The sequence below is a fragment of the Myotis nattereri genome (assembly GCF_964212035.1).
Source record: "Myotis nattereri genome assembly, chromosome: 18".
NCBI lineage: Eukaryota > Metazoa > Chordata > Mammalia > Chiroptera > Vespertilionidae > Myotis > Myotis nattereri.
In genome coordinates this window covers 6,452,347-6,469,079 of record NC_138093.1, presented here as the reverse complement: position 1 = coordinate 6,469,079, position 16,733 = coordinate 6,452,347, and the positions used below count along the sequence as shown (strand labels likewise).

Here is a 16,733-nt window from a genome sequence, read left to right as displayed (position 1 = left end):
AGGTCGGCTCCGCGCGGGCAGCGCCCCCAGCCTCCGGTCAGCCCAATCCGGGTCCCCGATTTCTCCCCTCCCCGGACCCCACCCCCACGAACCCCAGCCGTCCCCGGGCTCCCGCGCGGGCACCCCGCCATCGCCGCCTCTACACCCGGGGCCAGAGGGGCAGCGGCCCCGCGCCCTCCCCACCACCCCGCGCGCGAGGCCACCCGCGGGAGGAAGGACGGCGCCCGCCTCGCTCGAGTCCACACACAGCTCCGTTCCCACGCCCCACCCCGCACACGCACGCCCCTCTCCATCCCTTTTGAGAGTCGTGCCCCCCAACACATCCTCCCCTCCCAGATCGTCTCCCCAAGACCGAGCCCCGCAGCCTTACCCGGAGCCCAGCAGGCACACCCCGAGTATTGATAACTCCGACTCCAGCCGACTGGGTGACTCTGATGGGCGGCAGCGCGTTCGCGACACTTTCGCGACGGCCGTAAAGGAGTCGCGGGTCGGCGCGGCCGGCGGCGGGGGCGCGCGCGGGGCCGGGCCTGGCTGCTCGGGCGCGCGCCGCGGGGCCCGCCCCGTCCCGTCCTGCCCGCAGGCGCCGGACCCCGCAGTCGGCCTCGGCGGGCGCACCAGTGAGGTAGGCGGGGAGGGGGGTGCGGAGCGGCCCCAGCCCCCCCAGGGGTGTGTGTCAGAGGGGCGCGCGGCGGGCAAGGGGACGCCTCGCGGGGACCCTCGTGGCGGGCGTGCGGGTCGGGTGCCAGCTCGCGGTGCCCCCGAGAACAACTCTGACAGGCGCGCGCGGCGCCCGATGGGGGCGGCGGGCGGGCTCCGGGGGTGCGTGCGGGCTGGGCTCAGGTCTCCGCGCCCCACCGTTCGGTCCCGGTCCCAGGTCACCCCCCTCCCCTCCCTTTCCCCCGTCCCCGCCGCCCGGCGCCGGGCCAGGCTCCGCCTCCCGCATCCTTGCCCGGCCCCAGGCGAAGCCCAGCCCTGGTCGGCATCCAAGTGCCCGCGGCTCCGGAAGGCGGCCGTGGTGGAAACGTGCAGTTCCCTGGTTTCGTTTGTTTCCTGCGGTGACCGGGAACCTTTGCCCCCGTCCCGCGAAAAACTGGTCGATTTGCGTTCCCGTCGTCGCTCCCGGGCTCCGATTCCAGGCGGGAGGTGTGGGCGCGGGGAGGCGGTGGAACGGAGACCTGTGGTGAGCCGCTGTGCTTACGCGGCGCTCGGGGCTGCTACCCGCAGTCCTATCCAGGGGGGCGGGGGGGAGCCCAATACTGACAGGTACATGGCAAGTCCTTTTTAAAATATATTTTATTGATTTTTTACAGAGAGGAAGGGAGAGGGATAGAGAGTTGGAAACATCGATGAGAGAGAAACATCGATCAGCTGCCTCCTGCACACCCCCTATTGGGGATGTGCCCGCAACCAAGGTACATGCCCTTGACCGGAATCGAACCTGGGACCCTTCAGTCCGCAGGCCGACGCTCTATCCACTGAGCAAAACCGGTTAGGGCTAAATGGCAAGTCTTTGTATCCACAACAGGCTTTACTGTAAGGCACATGTGAAAAACGCAAATGATTTTTTTTCCAGATCTCCCAGATGGATGCAGTGCTGTAATTTGGAGTGCATCAGATTCTCCCCCAATTACCTGTGATATTTGATCCAACTTATTTTAAAACTTGCTTGACCTAGACATCTAGGATTTAATCATTACAATGGAAAAATAATCATTTTCTATTATGCTTTGCACCTGATGGTTCTGTGTACCCCCAGGGCTTTCTGTCTTCACTTGGAACACCTAGAATTTTCTTTCTTGCCCTAGCCAGATTGGCTCAGTGGATGGAGTGTCGGCCTGCAGACGGAAGGGTCCTGGGTTCGAGTTCAGTCAAGGGCATTTACTTCGATTGTAGGTTCCTTCCCAGCCAAGCCCATGCAGGAGGCAACCAATCAATGTGTTTCTCTCACATCGATATTACTGTCTTTTTCTCTCTCTCCTACTTGTTCTAAAATCAATGGAAAAACATCCTTGGGGAGGATTAAAAAAAAAGATTTATAAAAAAAATAGAATTTTTTTATCGTTTCTCAGTCACCACTTAAAGGAGAGAGCATAAGGAATTCATCTTATTACCAGTGGCATTTCAATATTTACGAAATTTGAAAATTGTAGCTGCAGTTCTGCTTCATGGATCGTCAAAGAAAGCGGAGAACATAGGTGAGAGATGCAAGAACATTTTCTTAACTCATCGTGCCATGTGAAGGTTATTCCTGCATATTTTGGAGGATTTTAAAAGGTTTCTTAAATTATTATTTTTTAAATATATTTTTATTGATTTCAGAGAGAGATGGAAACACCAATGATGAGAGAGAATCATTGATTGGCTGCCTCCTGCACACCCCACACTGGGGACTGAGCCTGCAACCCGGGCATGTGCCCTGACCGTGAATCGAACCGTGACCTCCTGATTCATAGATGGACACAACCACTGAGCCACACCGGCTGAGCAGGTTTCTTAAATTCTTACTCATTAAAATTCTTACTTTGCTTGGTTGGCAGCCATGCTTCCAGTTTTCCAGTGTGAAAATACAAGAGCAATACTCATCTTCCTCCCTAATTGGTGCGCTGAAATTTCTCAGTTGTCAGCAAACTGGGCAACCATTTCACGCCCTGCTTCTCTAAATTGTCAATGGAAACAGCTAGAACTCTCAAAACCTAAGGAGAGACTAATCCAAGGTGACTCATGTATACAGAGAATTAAGTGTTGTCATTTCCCATCCTTGTGGCTAGTTATGGCTGTACAAAAATTGATGTCACCTGTCATTATATTTATGCTTACTGGGTTCAACTCTAAGGAAAAACTCTTTTAGATTGCTCCTTTACAAGTCAGAATACTGGAACTCAGAGAAACTAAGTAATTTGCCTGAAATTATACAGCTGGAACATGATAAAGCTAAGATTTGCACATAGATAAATCTGATAACACAGCTGCATTCTTTCCATTGCATCACAAAAAATAGTGCTTTATCTTCCTTAATAGGCCATTATTATTTTTTGCATTTTTGTTTATCCTATAGGGGAAACTTGTTGTTTTTGTATTTTCTTTTATCCTTTCTGAGGTCAGTGAAAGGTATCTAATATAAAAAAGGATCAGAGAATTGATATCCTAGACTTGTTTCTAGATGGTACAACATCATTATGAAACACACAAGTATCAACTCGATAGGGAAAATAAGCTATTAATAATAATCCTATAACATAGTGTTCTGCCCATGAACAATATTGGTGTGTTGACTTGAAATTGTATGTATTTAAAAGCATGTGGGTTGAACAATCTCTGATTTTCTTTGTATGTGGTTTTCAGGATCTTCAAAAGGCGCAGGTTTGAGCAGATTTGAAGACTGATACTAAAACAGGTAATTCACCTTTTACATTCTAAAAGAGGAACAAACTTTTATTGACCCCTATGACAGTATATTATCCATATCACCTATTACGTATATTATCTCATTTAATTCTTCAATAAGCCTCTATGAATCGAGTATTAGAACATTTAACAGTTAATTCTAAAAGCTGCTGTTTATGTCATTAGTGTGTTAAGTTCTTTACTTGTGCTATCTCAGGGCACTCCCAGTAATAACCTTCTAGCACAGTCCAATAGAACTTTTCCACAAGAATGAAAATGTACTGTTTTCACTGTCCTATACAGTAGTCACTAGACACGGGTGGCTTTTGAGTACTTGAAATGTCATTAACGTGACTAAGGAACTAAAATTTAAAATTTTACTTTCTTTTAGTCAATTGAAATTTTAAATAACCACCTGTGGCTTCTAATTACTGTGTTGGACAATGCAGCCTTTGCCAATAATATTATGCCATTTTTCAAAGGAAAAACTGGTTCAGGGAAGTTAAGGAAGCTTGTCCAAGTTTGTCCAATTTTATAAAAACAAGTTTTTGAACAGAAGAATGTTACAGGAATGTTAATTTGACAGTGCATGTAGAATGGATGGAGGGGAAGGAAAAAAGTAGTTCCGCGGAGAGAGTGGAAACTCTGGCTTGAGAACTGGGAGGAGGAATGGCTGCAAATGACGAGGTAGAATTGCCATCACTCAGCGACAGCATGTGAGGTTACTTTGAGGCCTTGGAATCTGGATAATCTGGGAAAATGATAATACTGTTTACTGAAACAGAAAAATTATGAACCTTTTTGGGGTTTAAGAGGATTTGCTTTGGGCTGTTTGTTCATTCATAAAATATTTATTGAGCAAAGCCCTCTGCTGTGCTGCGGTGGAGAAGTGGAGTCCCCATTAAGGATTTTACCCACTTAAAACGCCCTCCTACCGTTTCCTCCTGTGGGGGACAGTGCGCTGTAAGAGACGTGCAAAGGCTCCGTGTTCTCTGAGGCCCCGGGTGCTTATTTCCAGGTGCAGAGGGATTAGGGAAGGTGTTGTGGGTGGAAAGTGGTTTTCGAGCTCAGATTTGAAGACTAGGAAGGATTTGGACATGCACAAAGGATCAAATGAGGAGGAGGTTATGCTTCTAGCAATGGGGTGGACAAAATGTTTTGAAAATCCATTTTGCCAAAACACCTAAATGCTGAGTAAATTATATTAGCCTTTTAAATGCATAGCAGGTCTTGTGGGAAAGAACGGGAAGTCCTCAGGGCTGAAAAGTCCGAGAGAGCTGAGACCAGAGTAGTAAACTAGCAGTGTGTCTCCTTTGGGGCATTGGGCTGACAGCAGAAAGAAGCACAGCTGGGGATAGGTGATAGGCCCCCTCCTCCCCGCAAAGTAGAGAGAGAAAGTCATCTCCCTTTGACCTCCCAGGGGTACAGCTTCTGGAGGCACCATTCACGTGGTAGTACCTGTGTTTATTCACCTAAACGGTACCTGTGTTTCAAGGGATGACTTTTCCATAAAAAGTAAAATGTAAATGTTTCTACTTGAAATTGTACAACTCATGGCCTTGGACAAGCCCCTCCCCCCCAAATTTAGCTAGAGCCCTCAAAAATCTCTACAAACTCAGTGAAAGAGGGCTAGGAAAAATACCTCCTTGACAAAGGGAGATCACAAAGAAATGTTGTTGTCACGTAGCTGCAGGTGGTGGAAATAAAGGTACCGGCTCCGAACAGACTGTCTGGAGGACAGAAACTGTAACTGGGAACAGCACCAGGTTCAGATCTTGGTTCTTGAGTTCAGCTAAGAAAAGAATTCAGAGCCAAGCAACTCAAATCCAAGTGAAAGTTTATTTGGAAAGGCACGGGCCGCAAAAGCGAGCGAGGAAGCAGTGAGCTGCATGAACTCCGGAAACTTAGGAGACAGAAAGGCAAAGGAAACGCGCCCGGGACGGAGAGGGGAAAGTTCTGCAGAGAGAAGTGTAAGCCTGCTGGTCCTTCATCTTAAGGGCTTGTCTCTGCAGGTCTCAGGGGAGGACCTCAATAAAATATTCTTCAGCTTTCCAGGTGTGTCTCCTGAGGGTTGTGGTCTGCACTGATTGGTCGGCCCCAGGGCAGGGGGGCTTTAGTCATCACAGCTGGTCCATGGCCATGGCCCATGTTGCCCTGCCTGGCCTTGATACTTTCTGGGCCTGGAGCTGATACACAACTGAGGCCTAGATATTCTCTCTCGTTAGACCAAAACTCTGTCTCTGTGGTCCGCGGACCTGGGGCTTTGTTCCTAAGATTGTTTGATGCGGGCCAGAACCTCGTTGTCTTGAAGGCTTCATGCTTATGGGAGTGGTTGTGCAAGGGCTTGTCTGGGAGCCCTATGAGGCTTTTCTCTGGCCCCTGTTCCTCCTCTAGGGGGTCTACGGCATGACTAGCGACATGTCAGGGGAGGGTCTGACCATGACCTGCGATATGAAAGGTCAGGGGGTCTCAAGTGCATGACCAGTGTCCTATTAGGGGAGAAAAGGCCACCCTGGGGGGCGAGGTCCCACCCTGCAATACTTGTCCTCCCAGTTCTGCCTGTTGCTAGATCTCCAGAACTTTCCACCTGGTGACTTTTGTAGCAGGGCTTCTGGCTCCTGCTCTCCCCATTCTGCCTGGCTGCCTACTATATCAAACTACAGGGTCTGCATAGCCCAGATTCAGGATTCAAATTGACATATCTACATGTGCTGGCAAACCTGAAGCCAAGAAATTAAAGTTGGCCTGGGTTGGTTATATGTCAGAGCGCCCAGCAAAAATAAATACAGGCCCTCCCGGAATGGGTCACCCTTCATCTCATCCTTTGGGACACTCCCAGTTGAGCTCATCGTCAGAAACCATGAAACTCCTGTGCAAGGGTTGGCAGAACCAACACATATGGTACCAGACTCCTAAGGATTTTAGATTGGAATGATCAGAAACAAATTCAAATAGCATTTAAAGAGATAGAAGGAGAAAAGTGAAAGATTTTAAAAGTACTGTCGTTCAAAATTTATAGAAATTGAGAAGTATTGTCCCAGAAACTTATGTTGGGGAATTTAGGGAGGAATTGTCATGATTAACTGAACAGATGAAGAAAATTGGTGGGAGTGGTAAGGACTGACAATGGAAAAGGACAGGAAAGGAGGAGATTATGGTAATTCAGACAGGAAATTACTCAAGTCAATAATGGTAGCTTTAGGAACAAAGGAAAAGAAACTTACTGGGCAAGATTTAAATACACGTATTTAGCAATAAGTCAGATGACAGAGTAAGTGACAAGTACAAGTCAAAAATAGCTGAGATTTCATTATTTGGAAAGTCTGAGATGAGAAAGCTGAGCACATTGGAGGATGGGTGGAGAGAAGAGTTGTAAGTTTTTGCAGAGTTCATGGGAAGCTACTATGAGAAGCTACTCCTCCAAACATGCAGTTACTTTCACATGCATATGAGTCATTTCTTATAATTTGAAAGTACTTATGTATTTATTTTTTAAAATTAAATGCAAGAAGAGACAGTCATGTTTTCTGATTCACATTATTGACTCATTATTATTTACCAGCATCCTCAGTCTGGAAGGTAAGGGAGAAAGTGGTGATGTGTAGTCTTTGTATATTTAGGTTCTCTCTTTTTTCCCCGCCCCCCCGTCATGTAGGAGCTGAAAATGTAATGGTGAACAAAACATTTTGTTCCTGCTCTCACAGAACTTAAGGTTTAGTGAGGAAGATAAAACCAAACAAGCAAGTAACAGGTAAGGGGTGTGAGTCTCCTTTGGGAGCAGAGTGGGGGGGCGGGGGGTAGAAGTACTGTTGGGAACAAGGCAGGACACTCCGCTGAAGGACTGGAGTCGAGACTTGAAGATGGGTGAGTAGGTGTTGACCGGTGGTAGTGGGAGGGAGCGGGGAGAGCACTGTAGTCCACTCATCCAGACAGTACCATGCGCATGCAGGTCTGAGGGGCCCAAGAGAGCATGCCACATTCGAAGATCTGAAAGCAGTTGCGGTAGCGTACAGCACAGCGATTGGTGGCAGAATGGAACTGCCTGAGTTTGAGTCCTGCCTCTACCTCCCCATGACCTTGGGCAGTTCTCTTAACCTCTATAAGTCTGCTGTGAGGAGTCAGTGAGATCATGTCTTAATGGAAAGTGCTTCATAACAATGCTGACACAGAGTAATCACTGTGTTTGCTTTTGTCATGATGATGAAGGTGAGCAAGGGCCTCATAGACCGTGCGCAGGAGGAGGGGGTGTTTATGGGGCACAGGGGAGACCTGGAAGACTCGCTGTGGGGGAGAAGGTGCTCGGATTGGTGTTGGAAGGGTCACTCCGGCTTCAGGGTGGAGTCTAGATTGGTTGTGGTCCAGTCTAGAGGAGGACCAGTCAGTAGGTTATAATAATAAGCTGGCCAAGCAATGAGGGTGGTTTCAGTGGGGCGGGGCAGTGCAGATGGAGAGGAGAGCTAGATTTTAAGGACATTTCGGAGGTGGAATAAGCGGCACTTGGTACTCGATATTGTGTGGAAGGTTGGGAGGGAAAGGGGTCTGGATCTGAGTGGGAGAATCTTGGTTTCATTTCCTGAGAAGTCGAAGGAGAGCGGGTGTTAGTAGGCGGTGAGGGTGATGGTTTCAGAAGTGGACCAGCTCAGGGTGCTAAGTCCAAGGTTGGGGGGGTGGACGGCTCAAGCAGAAAAGATGAACTACGTGTGGATAATCTCGTCTGACTTGTTTTCTGCTTCAGAAGACCTGTCTGAGATGTGGTGGTTTCAGCAAGGTCTCAGTTTCCTGCCCTCCGCCCTTGTCATTTGGACGGCTGCTGCTTTCATATTTTCGTACATTACTGCCATCATTCTCCACCATGTTGACCCTGCGTTGCCTTATATCAGGTCAGTGAAATGTATCCGATAGGTTGTTTCTCATTCATATTTTAACATCGAAGCCAAGAGGTAACGTTAGCATTTTGAAATTCAAATGTTATGTTTGGCTTTACAACAGCAAGAGGAACATAACGGAAGGATTCTTGGCTCCTTCTATGTGATGGAGAAATGTGGAGACAGAGGGTTAAGATTCATTTGGGACTTGCTTAGTGAATTGTGACACTTGAGTGCCTTCTTCTCCAAATCAGTATTCGACGTTGTCTCAGGAGATAGAATTGGAGTTACTCACCCCTTAAAAAAAAAAAAAATGCAGACAACAATAATAATATTGAAAGATCATAGTAATGACAAACATTTGTTGATCTACTTATGTGCAAGGTAATGTCCTAAGCATTCTTCAGTCTTAAATAATTGGGTCCTTACAGCCACCCTTTGAGGTGGGAACTACGACCCCCCACGTGAGGAAATGGGGTCCAGGAAGGTTAAGTTCCTGTCCAGAGGCACAAGGCAGTAAATGACGGAACCGAGAATCAATTTCACTGGGCAGTTTGGCTCTGGAGGCCACGCGCTTACTTCTCAGGACATGCTGCCTAGATCTTTCTGGCACATTAAGTATCAACACTTATCACAAATATTTTTGAAATTTCAAAATTGCTAATGAAGTACTCAATTTCTTGTATGTCCATAACCCTTCTTTTCAATTATAAAGGTAATGTGACCTCCCTCTTCTAACCTCCCTTTAGTTCCTGCCTCCACACACGTGATTAATGGGTTTGGTGGATTGCCTTTCAGAGTTTGGCGTGTTTGGTGGTGGAGTTGTTTCATTTATTAATTTGTTTACCTTTTGAAAAACTAACCTTTTAAAGGATGATAAAGGCTAAATGTATTTTTTTATAAATGGTATGACCCAAAGAATATCAAAAAATTGGGTGCCCTTGGGGAAGATGTATAAAACAAAAAGATATTTTTTATTTAAGGTTCCAGTTCTAGGAATCTGATCGTCACCAATGTTTACTACTCTGCTAGGAGCACGTGTAGTTTAAGGCAGCGGTCACCAACCGGTGGTCCTCGAGGTCCGAAAGGTTGGACGACCGCTGGTTTAAGCAGCCAGTTCACACTTTAGTAACTTCAAGAGAAGACACACAGAAAAGATTCATTCGGGTCCTTTAGCGTTTTTATGGCCTCTTCAAGAACTTGACTGCTTTCATTTGAAAGAGCTTTAAGTAAGTTAGAGGCCACTTGAGTTCTTTCTCGGTTTCAGTTCTCTGATGGTCCGGCATGTGATTTCCTGACCCAGAGTCCCCTAGGCACTTCCTTTCCTGTCCCTGCCCTTCTTTTTCTGCTAACGAACTCGTATATTGCCCTAGAATCTTTTCCCAACATTATGACATATTTAAACTCAATGGTACTTATTTTTACTTCCCTTAAGCTCCTTTCCTTTCATTTGAAAAATGATTGTTAAACTAGTTCCTTTCTGTTCATAAACCCTAACTAAAAGGCCTAGTTGTTACAGCAACAAAGGGCATAACCGAAAGTAAAGTTCATTTCAAAGACAGTTTACAAGCTGGTTTCAGATGCTGTCTAGGTTCAAGTTGTGGAGGCTCAAGTGGGGTCCGTGAGACTAGTCACTGAGGTCCGAGAAGAAACTATTAGAACTTCTATGCATATTTTAAAATCTCAAAATATTTAAGCTGAACTGTAATATATGTATAATAATAATACATATATTTTGAAGTTACATGGTTACACTTTTTTAATGGTGTGTAATCAAAATGGTGTGCAGACCGCTGGGTTGCAGGGCCTGCTGCCGAGGAAATGGGCAGGGCTCTTTTCCCTTGGAGGCCAGTTTGTGTCAGCGTGTTGCAGAGCCAGGGAAGGAGTCCGCGCAGCCAGCGGCTTGGACATGGATGCTTTGGGTTACTTTTGGGGTAATCCAAAACAAGAGCATCATTTGGAACTTAAAATTGTGTGTATTTTTTCTGATTATAAGAATAATATGTATACATTATTCTTGAAAACTTGAAAGGTAGAAGGAACAGCAGCAACAAAAAAACATGATCCCCACTCCCTGATCGTGATCAGAGAGGAACAGAAGCTTTTGTATCTGAAGATGCGTTTTAGGGTAGGAAGGAGCAGGCCTTCCGATTCATATTGGATACTTTACTTTTCGTAAACGTAATCCAGATGCTCACCGAGTCTTCTGATTCCTTACCAGAAATGACTTTCCATTCCTTTTTTTTTCTCTTATTTTAGAATAGTGCTTTTTAAAAAATATGTTTTTACTAATTTCAGAGAGGAAGCGAGAGGAAGAGATAGAAACTTCAATGATGAGAAAGAATCACCAGTTGGCTGCCTCTTGCACGCCCCCTGTTGGGGTTGAGCCCACAACCAGGGCATGTGCCCTGACCTGAAACAAACCTAACTTCCTGGTTCATGGGTTGTTACTCAACCATTGAGCCACACCTGCCAGGCTCCATTCCTTTTTTTTTTTTTTTTAATATATTTTATTGATTTTATATAGAGAGGAAGGGAAAGGGAGAAGGATAGAGTGTTTGAAACATCGATGAGAGGAACATCGATCAGCTGCCTCCTGCACATCCCCCACTGGGGATGTGCCCGCAACCAACGTACATGCCCTTGGCCGGAATCGAACCTAGGACCCTTCAGTCCGCAGGCCGACGCTGTATCCACTGAGCCAAACCGGTTAGGGCTCCATTCCTCTTTTATTCCCATTACACTGTCTTAGTTAAGATCTTTATTCTCTTTTCTACATACTTTAATTCGAGACCAAAGAGTTTGTCTCTTTAATCTTTACAGTAGTTGGAGGGGAAAGGAAGTAACATTTAATGGGTCTCCTCTGTGCCTGCTACTCTGGTAGATATTTCACATGCACTACTCCACTTTCAGTTCCTCGTGGCCATCCGGTGAGGCAGGGAGGAGGGTAATAGCTCCATTTTGCAGATAGTCTGACTTAGGGAGACAGAGGAACACGCCCACGGTTCCACAGTAAGTACGTGGTGGCAGTTCATCTGGGTCCGTGTACACCACACTGCCCTGACCGACGGGCATTGCAGTGCATGTGGCAGCTGGTGGTGGTAGAGGTCTGGACGGAATGCTGTGAGTCAGCATTCTGCTAGAAGATTGGTCACGGCCATAGGGAGGTGGGGGCTCAAAACTGGTCTGGAATGGAATTTCCAGGAAGCCAATGGCTTTGTCTCCTTTACTTACCACCATATTTCTGTCCCTAAAACGCTGTGTGGCACAGGGTAGGTTCTTGATAAATATTTTTTGATTAATCATGAAATGATTAGCTGTAAATTGAGTTATAGGCAGAGTCAAGAGCAATAACAACCCAGCCAGTGTGGCTCAGTAGTTAAGTGTTGACCTATGAACCAGAAGGTCAGAGTTTGATTCCCAGTCAGGGCACAGGCCCAGATTGCAGGCTTGTTCCACAGTAGGGGGCATGCAGGAGGCGGCTGATCAATGATTCTCTCTCATCATTGATGTTTCTCTCTCTCTCTCCCTCACCCTTCCATTCTCTGAAATCAATAAGCACGTATTTTTTTTAAAAAAAGAACATAATAACAAAAGACAGATTTTTGAAAGGCTCTGTGATGTTAGAGAATATTCAGAGACAGATGAACATACTGCCTGATAGATGTAAGTCAGTAACAACATCCTTAACATGCTTTTTCATTAATTTACATTGATTTCTAGTATGTGAAAAAATAATCTAAGTGATATGATAAAAAGTGAACTAGGCAAATATTGTGAGCTCAAATTGTCATGTCCTTACGCAATTATAAGAGTTGAACCCACAGACTTATGAAAAGATAAAGGACTTGAAGTAACCCCTGTTGTTTCTTATTCCTTAGAAGAAATACACGTGCAAATTCAGTGTTAGAAATCCACACCATTTTTTTCTTTCAGTGACACTGGTACCATCGCTCCAGAAAAGTGCCTGTTTGGGGCAATGTTAAATTTCGCCGCAGTTTTATGTAAGTAATGAGAATGATCTTAATGATGAAAATTAATAGCCAAATCACCCCTTTCATCTTTAGACAATATTGCATTATTTGTTTTACTTTTTAGTTACTATACTTGAGGGAATGTTCTCACTAAATTATTTCTCAGAGATATGTTCCTTTTAAAAGAAAAGCAATTTCTAGAAATGCTGAATTATGGAAATAAATCTTTAAAAAAACGTATAGAGCTACTTGACTACTCATTCAAATACAAGTTGTAAAGTATTACCAAGTATTCCTTGAGGCCTTAAGTGGATTTCTTAAGCAACCAGTAGAGGGCAAAGAGCTGTCAACACACTGACCACAACTAACACCAACTACATCCCTTCAGGGTGAGTAATTTCGAAGTTTGAGGATAGCATGGTTTGATTTTTGAACGATATTCTAATGCCAAAGGAATGGAGTTCTGCTACAGTATTTTACATTCCTATTAATCACTTGTTTTTTGAACCAAATTTTTATTAATGGTTTGCTAGAGTATTGCTTTTTCCACCAATTGTGACTGTTTGCATTCTCTAATAGGAAGTCAAAAATTAAAGTCAAGTAAATGTTTCAGTGTATGACTAAAGTTTTCAAGCACGTATCTACAAAAGCATAGCTCTGCTACGTTTTCCGTACTTTCATGTTCTTTGGCAATGTTTTTGCAAGGGAAGTTTGACTTAGCCCTTTCTTGACTAATAAGAAAAAAAGGAAAATCTCTGTTTCTGGATAGCAGTGACCTTCGCGAACTCTTTATTGACAACTTTATTTCTTGGTTATTTATTACTTGTTTTTTGGATTTTCTCTTTCCCAGGCGTTGCTACCATTTATGTTCGTTATAAGCAAGTTCAGGCTCTGAATCCCGAAGGGAAATATATCTCCAAGTTAAACAAGGCTGGCTTCGTACTTGGATTGCTGAGTTGTTTAGGACTTTCTTTTGTGGCAAATTTCCAGGTTTGTGTTTTAACCCAGCACAGGTATTCCCTGAGATACCTGAATGTACGTGTCAAGAGCACCTGGAGCACCCAGTTACATGCTGCTGTTGTTTCTTTGCCCTTACAAAATAGAATCCACAGCTTTGGAATTATTTGGCCCTTTTAGAAATAGCTACATTTATACTTAGAAAATTTCATTCTCATTAATCTGTTGACTAAGTAGAAATTATTCTGTCATTTTAAGGATCTACAGGACTTGACTAATAAGAAAAAAAGGAAAATCTCTGTTTCTGGATAGCAGTGACCTTCACTTGAGTGTAAACTGTGAGGGCCAATTTTTGTTATTTATTTATTTTTTTACTAATATATCTGAGTACTAAACAGTGCTGACATAGAAGAGACACCTAAATAAACAAACATATTAAATGGATAAATAATTACTATCATATTTTTAGTAGTGGACTGTGATTGAATTTGAATTATAACCCACAGGTTTATGTTGAATATTATGAAACAAAATTGCCTCAGGAAGTAATTTGTACAATCTGCAGGGGTTTTCTACTCTGTGAATGTCCTATTGAAATTGCTCGCTTGTGTTTTAAATACTGTATTGGCAATATATGTTCAGTTTCTTTTATTTTATTTCTTCTTTCTGCCTCAGAAAACAACCTTTTTTGCCGTGCATATATGTGGAGCTGTTCTCACCTTTGGTATGGGCTCATTGTATATGTTTGTCCAGACCGCCCTTTCCTACCTAATGCAGCCCAAAATTCATGGCAAACAGATCTTCTGGGTCAGACTACTGCTGGTCATCTGGTGTGGAGTGAGCGCATTTAGCAGTATCCTTTGCTCTAAAATGTGGCTACAGCCGAAACCGGTTTGGCTCGGTGGGTAGAGCATTGGCCTGCGGACTGAAGGGTCCCGGGTTCAATTCCGGTCAAGGGCATGTACCTGGGTTGCGGGCACATCCCCAGTAGGAGATGTGCAGGAGGCGGCTGATCGATGTTTCTCTCTCATCGGTGTTTCTGACTCTCTATCCCTCTCCCTTCCTCTCTGTAGAAAAATCAATAGAATATATTTTTAAAAAATATATATGTTTTAAAAAATAAATAAATAAAATGTGGCTACACTCGGAAGGGAATTGAATAACAAAATTTAAGTGAACGCTGTTAGCATATTGTAAGCAGTCCTTTTGTGGACAGTGAGATTCTTGGAACAGTAACTCCAAATTCAAGGATTTTAAACATGTAATTCAGTTTTTACATAGGAACCCAGCAACTGAGCTAGGAACAAAGATAATGTGTAAACTAATCATGCTCCCTTCAAAAATGTTATGATGAGTTAATTATGTAGCAGAAGCTGGCGGTGGGAGTGCTGAGTTACTGACAAAGGCGGTTGACGATGTGAGCCACTTCATGGTGACCCTCTGGGCACATTGCAAAGTCTCCTTCTGCCGTGTACCAGGAAGTCTTCAAGAAGATGGGTTTGGACCTTGGAAACAAATATATGCGTGGTCCTCTTGGACCTTTAAAGCAGTTTTGGTTCTGAATCCAACTTAAACGTACAGCTCCTCTGAGGATCTTCCTTGACCGGCCTTTCCCATAGTGCTGACGTGCTCCTCGCTCCTGTACAGCGGCCATTTCGGCTCAGATATAGTGCAGAAGCTCCACTGGAACCCCGAGGACAAAGTAAGAACGCAGAGTCTTAAAAACATAGTTTTGTATTAAAGATGGCTGTTTTGATAGTGTTTTTCATTTCATCACTAACGAGACATTTTCAGTAGAATAATCAGATATGTATTAAGGTTATTTCCTACATATGAAAGGGTTTATGTGGCCTCCTCTGTATTCTCCTGCCACCTGTGGTCTGTGGGCATTTTCAAGATATGAAGGAAATTGTGATGGCAAAGAGTTTGCTCAGAAATGGACTCCTCACAGTCAGGATACAGTATACAGTGTACCCAGCTGAGATCTTTTATTAGAATACTTGTTTTCTGAATTGAAAACATGTCTTTGCCCACCTTTTGTTGCCTGGAAGTGTATTATTATGGACTCTGCATTTGGATTCAAATATAGTGGATATCCGAGCTTTGATCCTGAGAGAAATGGAGGAGGGACATATACTACATCGATAATAAAATGAGTTTATCTGTTTTCACAAACCTCTCAGTGGCATTTTACTTTAAATTATTTACCAAATATCAGTCTTATTAGGACATATTTGTGAAAATGAATGAATAAAATAATTTGCTAGATTTTCTGAAGTATAATCCATACACTACTTAATGCTTTAAAATGGCACTAAGTTTATCATGAGCATTGTTTACTTAAGGGTGGGTGTTTTTTTTTAATCTTTGGCTTTGGGAAAGGCAGTAAGTTCTTGATTCAAGAAGTTCTCCTGTCTTAGTTATTCAAATGGAACTTTGTGTGTTCTAGATAAAACTGTGATGATACCTAGATCATTTAAGAGGACTTTTCCAATGCCTGCCTTGAATGCTCAAGATACGTTAAAAAAAAAATTGAGGGTTTATAAGTATTACAGGTTTTTTATTTGAGAGAAATTATAGACCATTTGCCCGAAATTTCACAGAATTACTCTTTTTTTTCATTATCACTCAAGGGCTATGTGCTTCACATGATGACTACCGCAGCAGAATGGTCTATGTCATTTTCCTTCTTTGGTTTTTTCCTGACTTATATCCGTGATTTTCAGGTAAGGAAACACAGAATTAGATTTATGTGGTCAAACTTCCTTCAGGTGGGGTACGAGAACTTTCTGAAGGCAAGTCTCTAACCTTTCGAACATTAACTTCATAAGCAGTGATGGCAGAAGAGGAACTTTTCACATGAATCATTTCTGTGTTTGCAGAAGTAGTGTATTACTAGCAAGATTCAGCTTTGAAATGGGGTTGTAAAACAATCACATTTGAGAAATTCTTTGACAGAATTTTCATCCACTCTGCTTCCATGTACGTTGGCCATCCTCAACATTTAGTTTTACTGATTCTTCATAGAAATGAAAGAAAAATAAAGATCCGAATAGAGAAACTTGGTTTTCCCAGCTCTCAATACTACCAATATCTTTGGCAATTCAATAGCTGTCTCATTCTTATTATTCATTATAACTGATTTATATTCCTAATCCCAAAAGATATTCCTCTGAACATATTGAGGATGTGACCTGTCATTAAGGAGCAAACTTCTGTATATATTTTTCCTTTTTTTTTGTTCCAGAAAATTTCTTTGCGAGTGGAAACCAATTTACATGGATTAACCCTCTATGACACTGTTCCTTGTCCTATTAACAACGAGCAAACACACCTACTTTCCAGAGATGTATGATGAAAAGATGAAACATGCGATGATTATGATTCTCAGGGATTGGGAAAACGTTCATAAGTTACTACTACTGATCTGAAATTTTCCACCAAATAAGGCTGACAGTGACATTGATGGGTCCTGATAACCAAGAATCATGAAGTAAGCCAATTTATAAATTATTTCAAGGGATATATTCAAGTGGATCATGTAAAACCATTT

The 16,733-nt window shown here is 43.6% G+C and overlaps 2 protein-coding genes across 3 annotated transcripts in view; one reads left to right on the top strand and one right to left on the bottom strand.

Annotated features, from left to right (window-relative positions):
- CEPT1 (choline/ethanolamine phosphotransferase 1) overlaps positions 1 to 410 on the bottom strand; it is a 33,177-nt gene extending 32,767 nt beyond the window's left edge. Inside the window, exon 1 of the mRNA XM_081112336.1 lies at positions 371 to 410. The gene's annotated coding sequence lies outside the window, so the exon portion shown is untranslated. The remainder of the gene's footprint in view (positions 1 to 370) is intronic.
- A 1,263-nt stretch (positions 411 to 1,673) lies between these two features.
- DRAM2 (DNA damage regulated autophagy modulator 2) lies at positions 1,674 to 16,673 on the top strand. 2 transcript variants are annotated; one of them, XM_081111770.1, is made up of 10 exons: positions 1,674 to 2,195; positions 3,343 to 3,394; positions 7,040 to 7,135; positions 8,120 to 8,264; positions 12,186 to 12,253; positions 13,074 to 13,213; positions 13,856 to 14,033; positions 14,800 to 14,882; positions 15,814 to 15,906; positions 16,428 to 16,673. In XM_081111770.1, the coding sequence occupies exons 4-10, from the start codon at positions 8,134 to 8,136 to the stop codon at positions 16,533 to 16,535; spliced, it is 801 nt and encodes a 266-aa protein (XP_080967896.1). In that variant the 5' UTR covers positions 1,674 to 2,195; positions 3,343 to 3,394; positions 7,040 to 7,135; positions 8,120 to 8,133; the 3' UTR covers positions 16,536 to 16,673. The 2 variants fall into 2 exon arrangements, with proteins under 2 accessions (XP_080967896.1, XP_080967895.1); XM_081111769.1 differs by lacking the exons at positions 1,674 to 2,195; positions 3,343 to 3,394; positions 7,040 to 7,135 and adding an exon at positions 7,362 to 7,590.
- Positions 16,674 to 16,733: the final 60 nt, after the last annotated feature.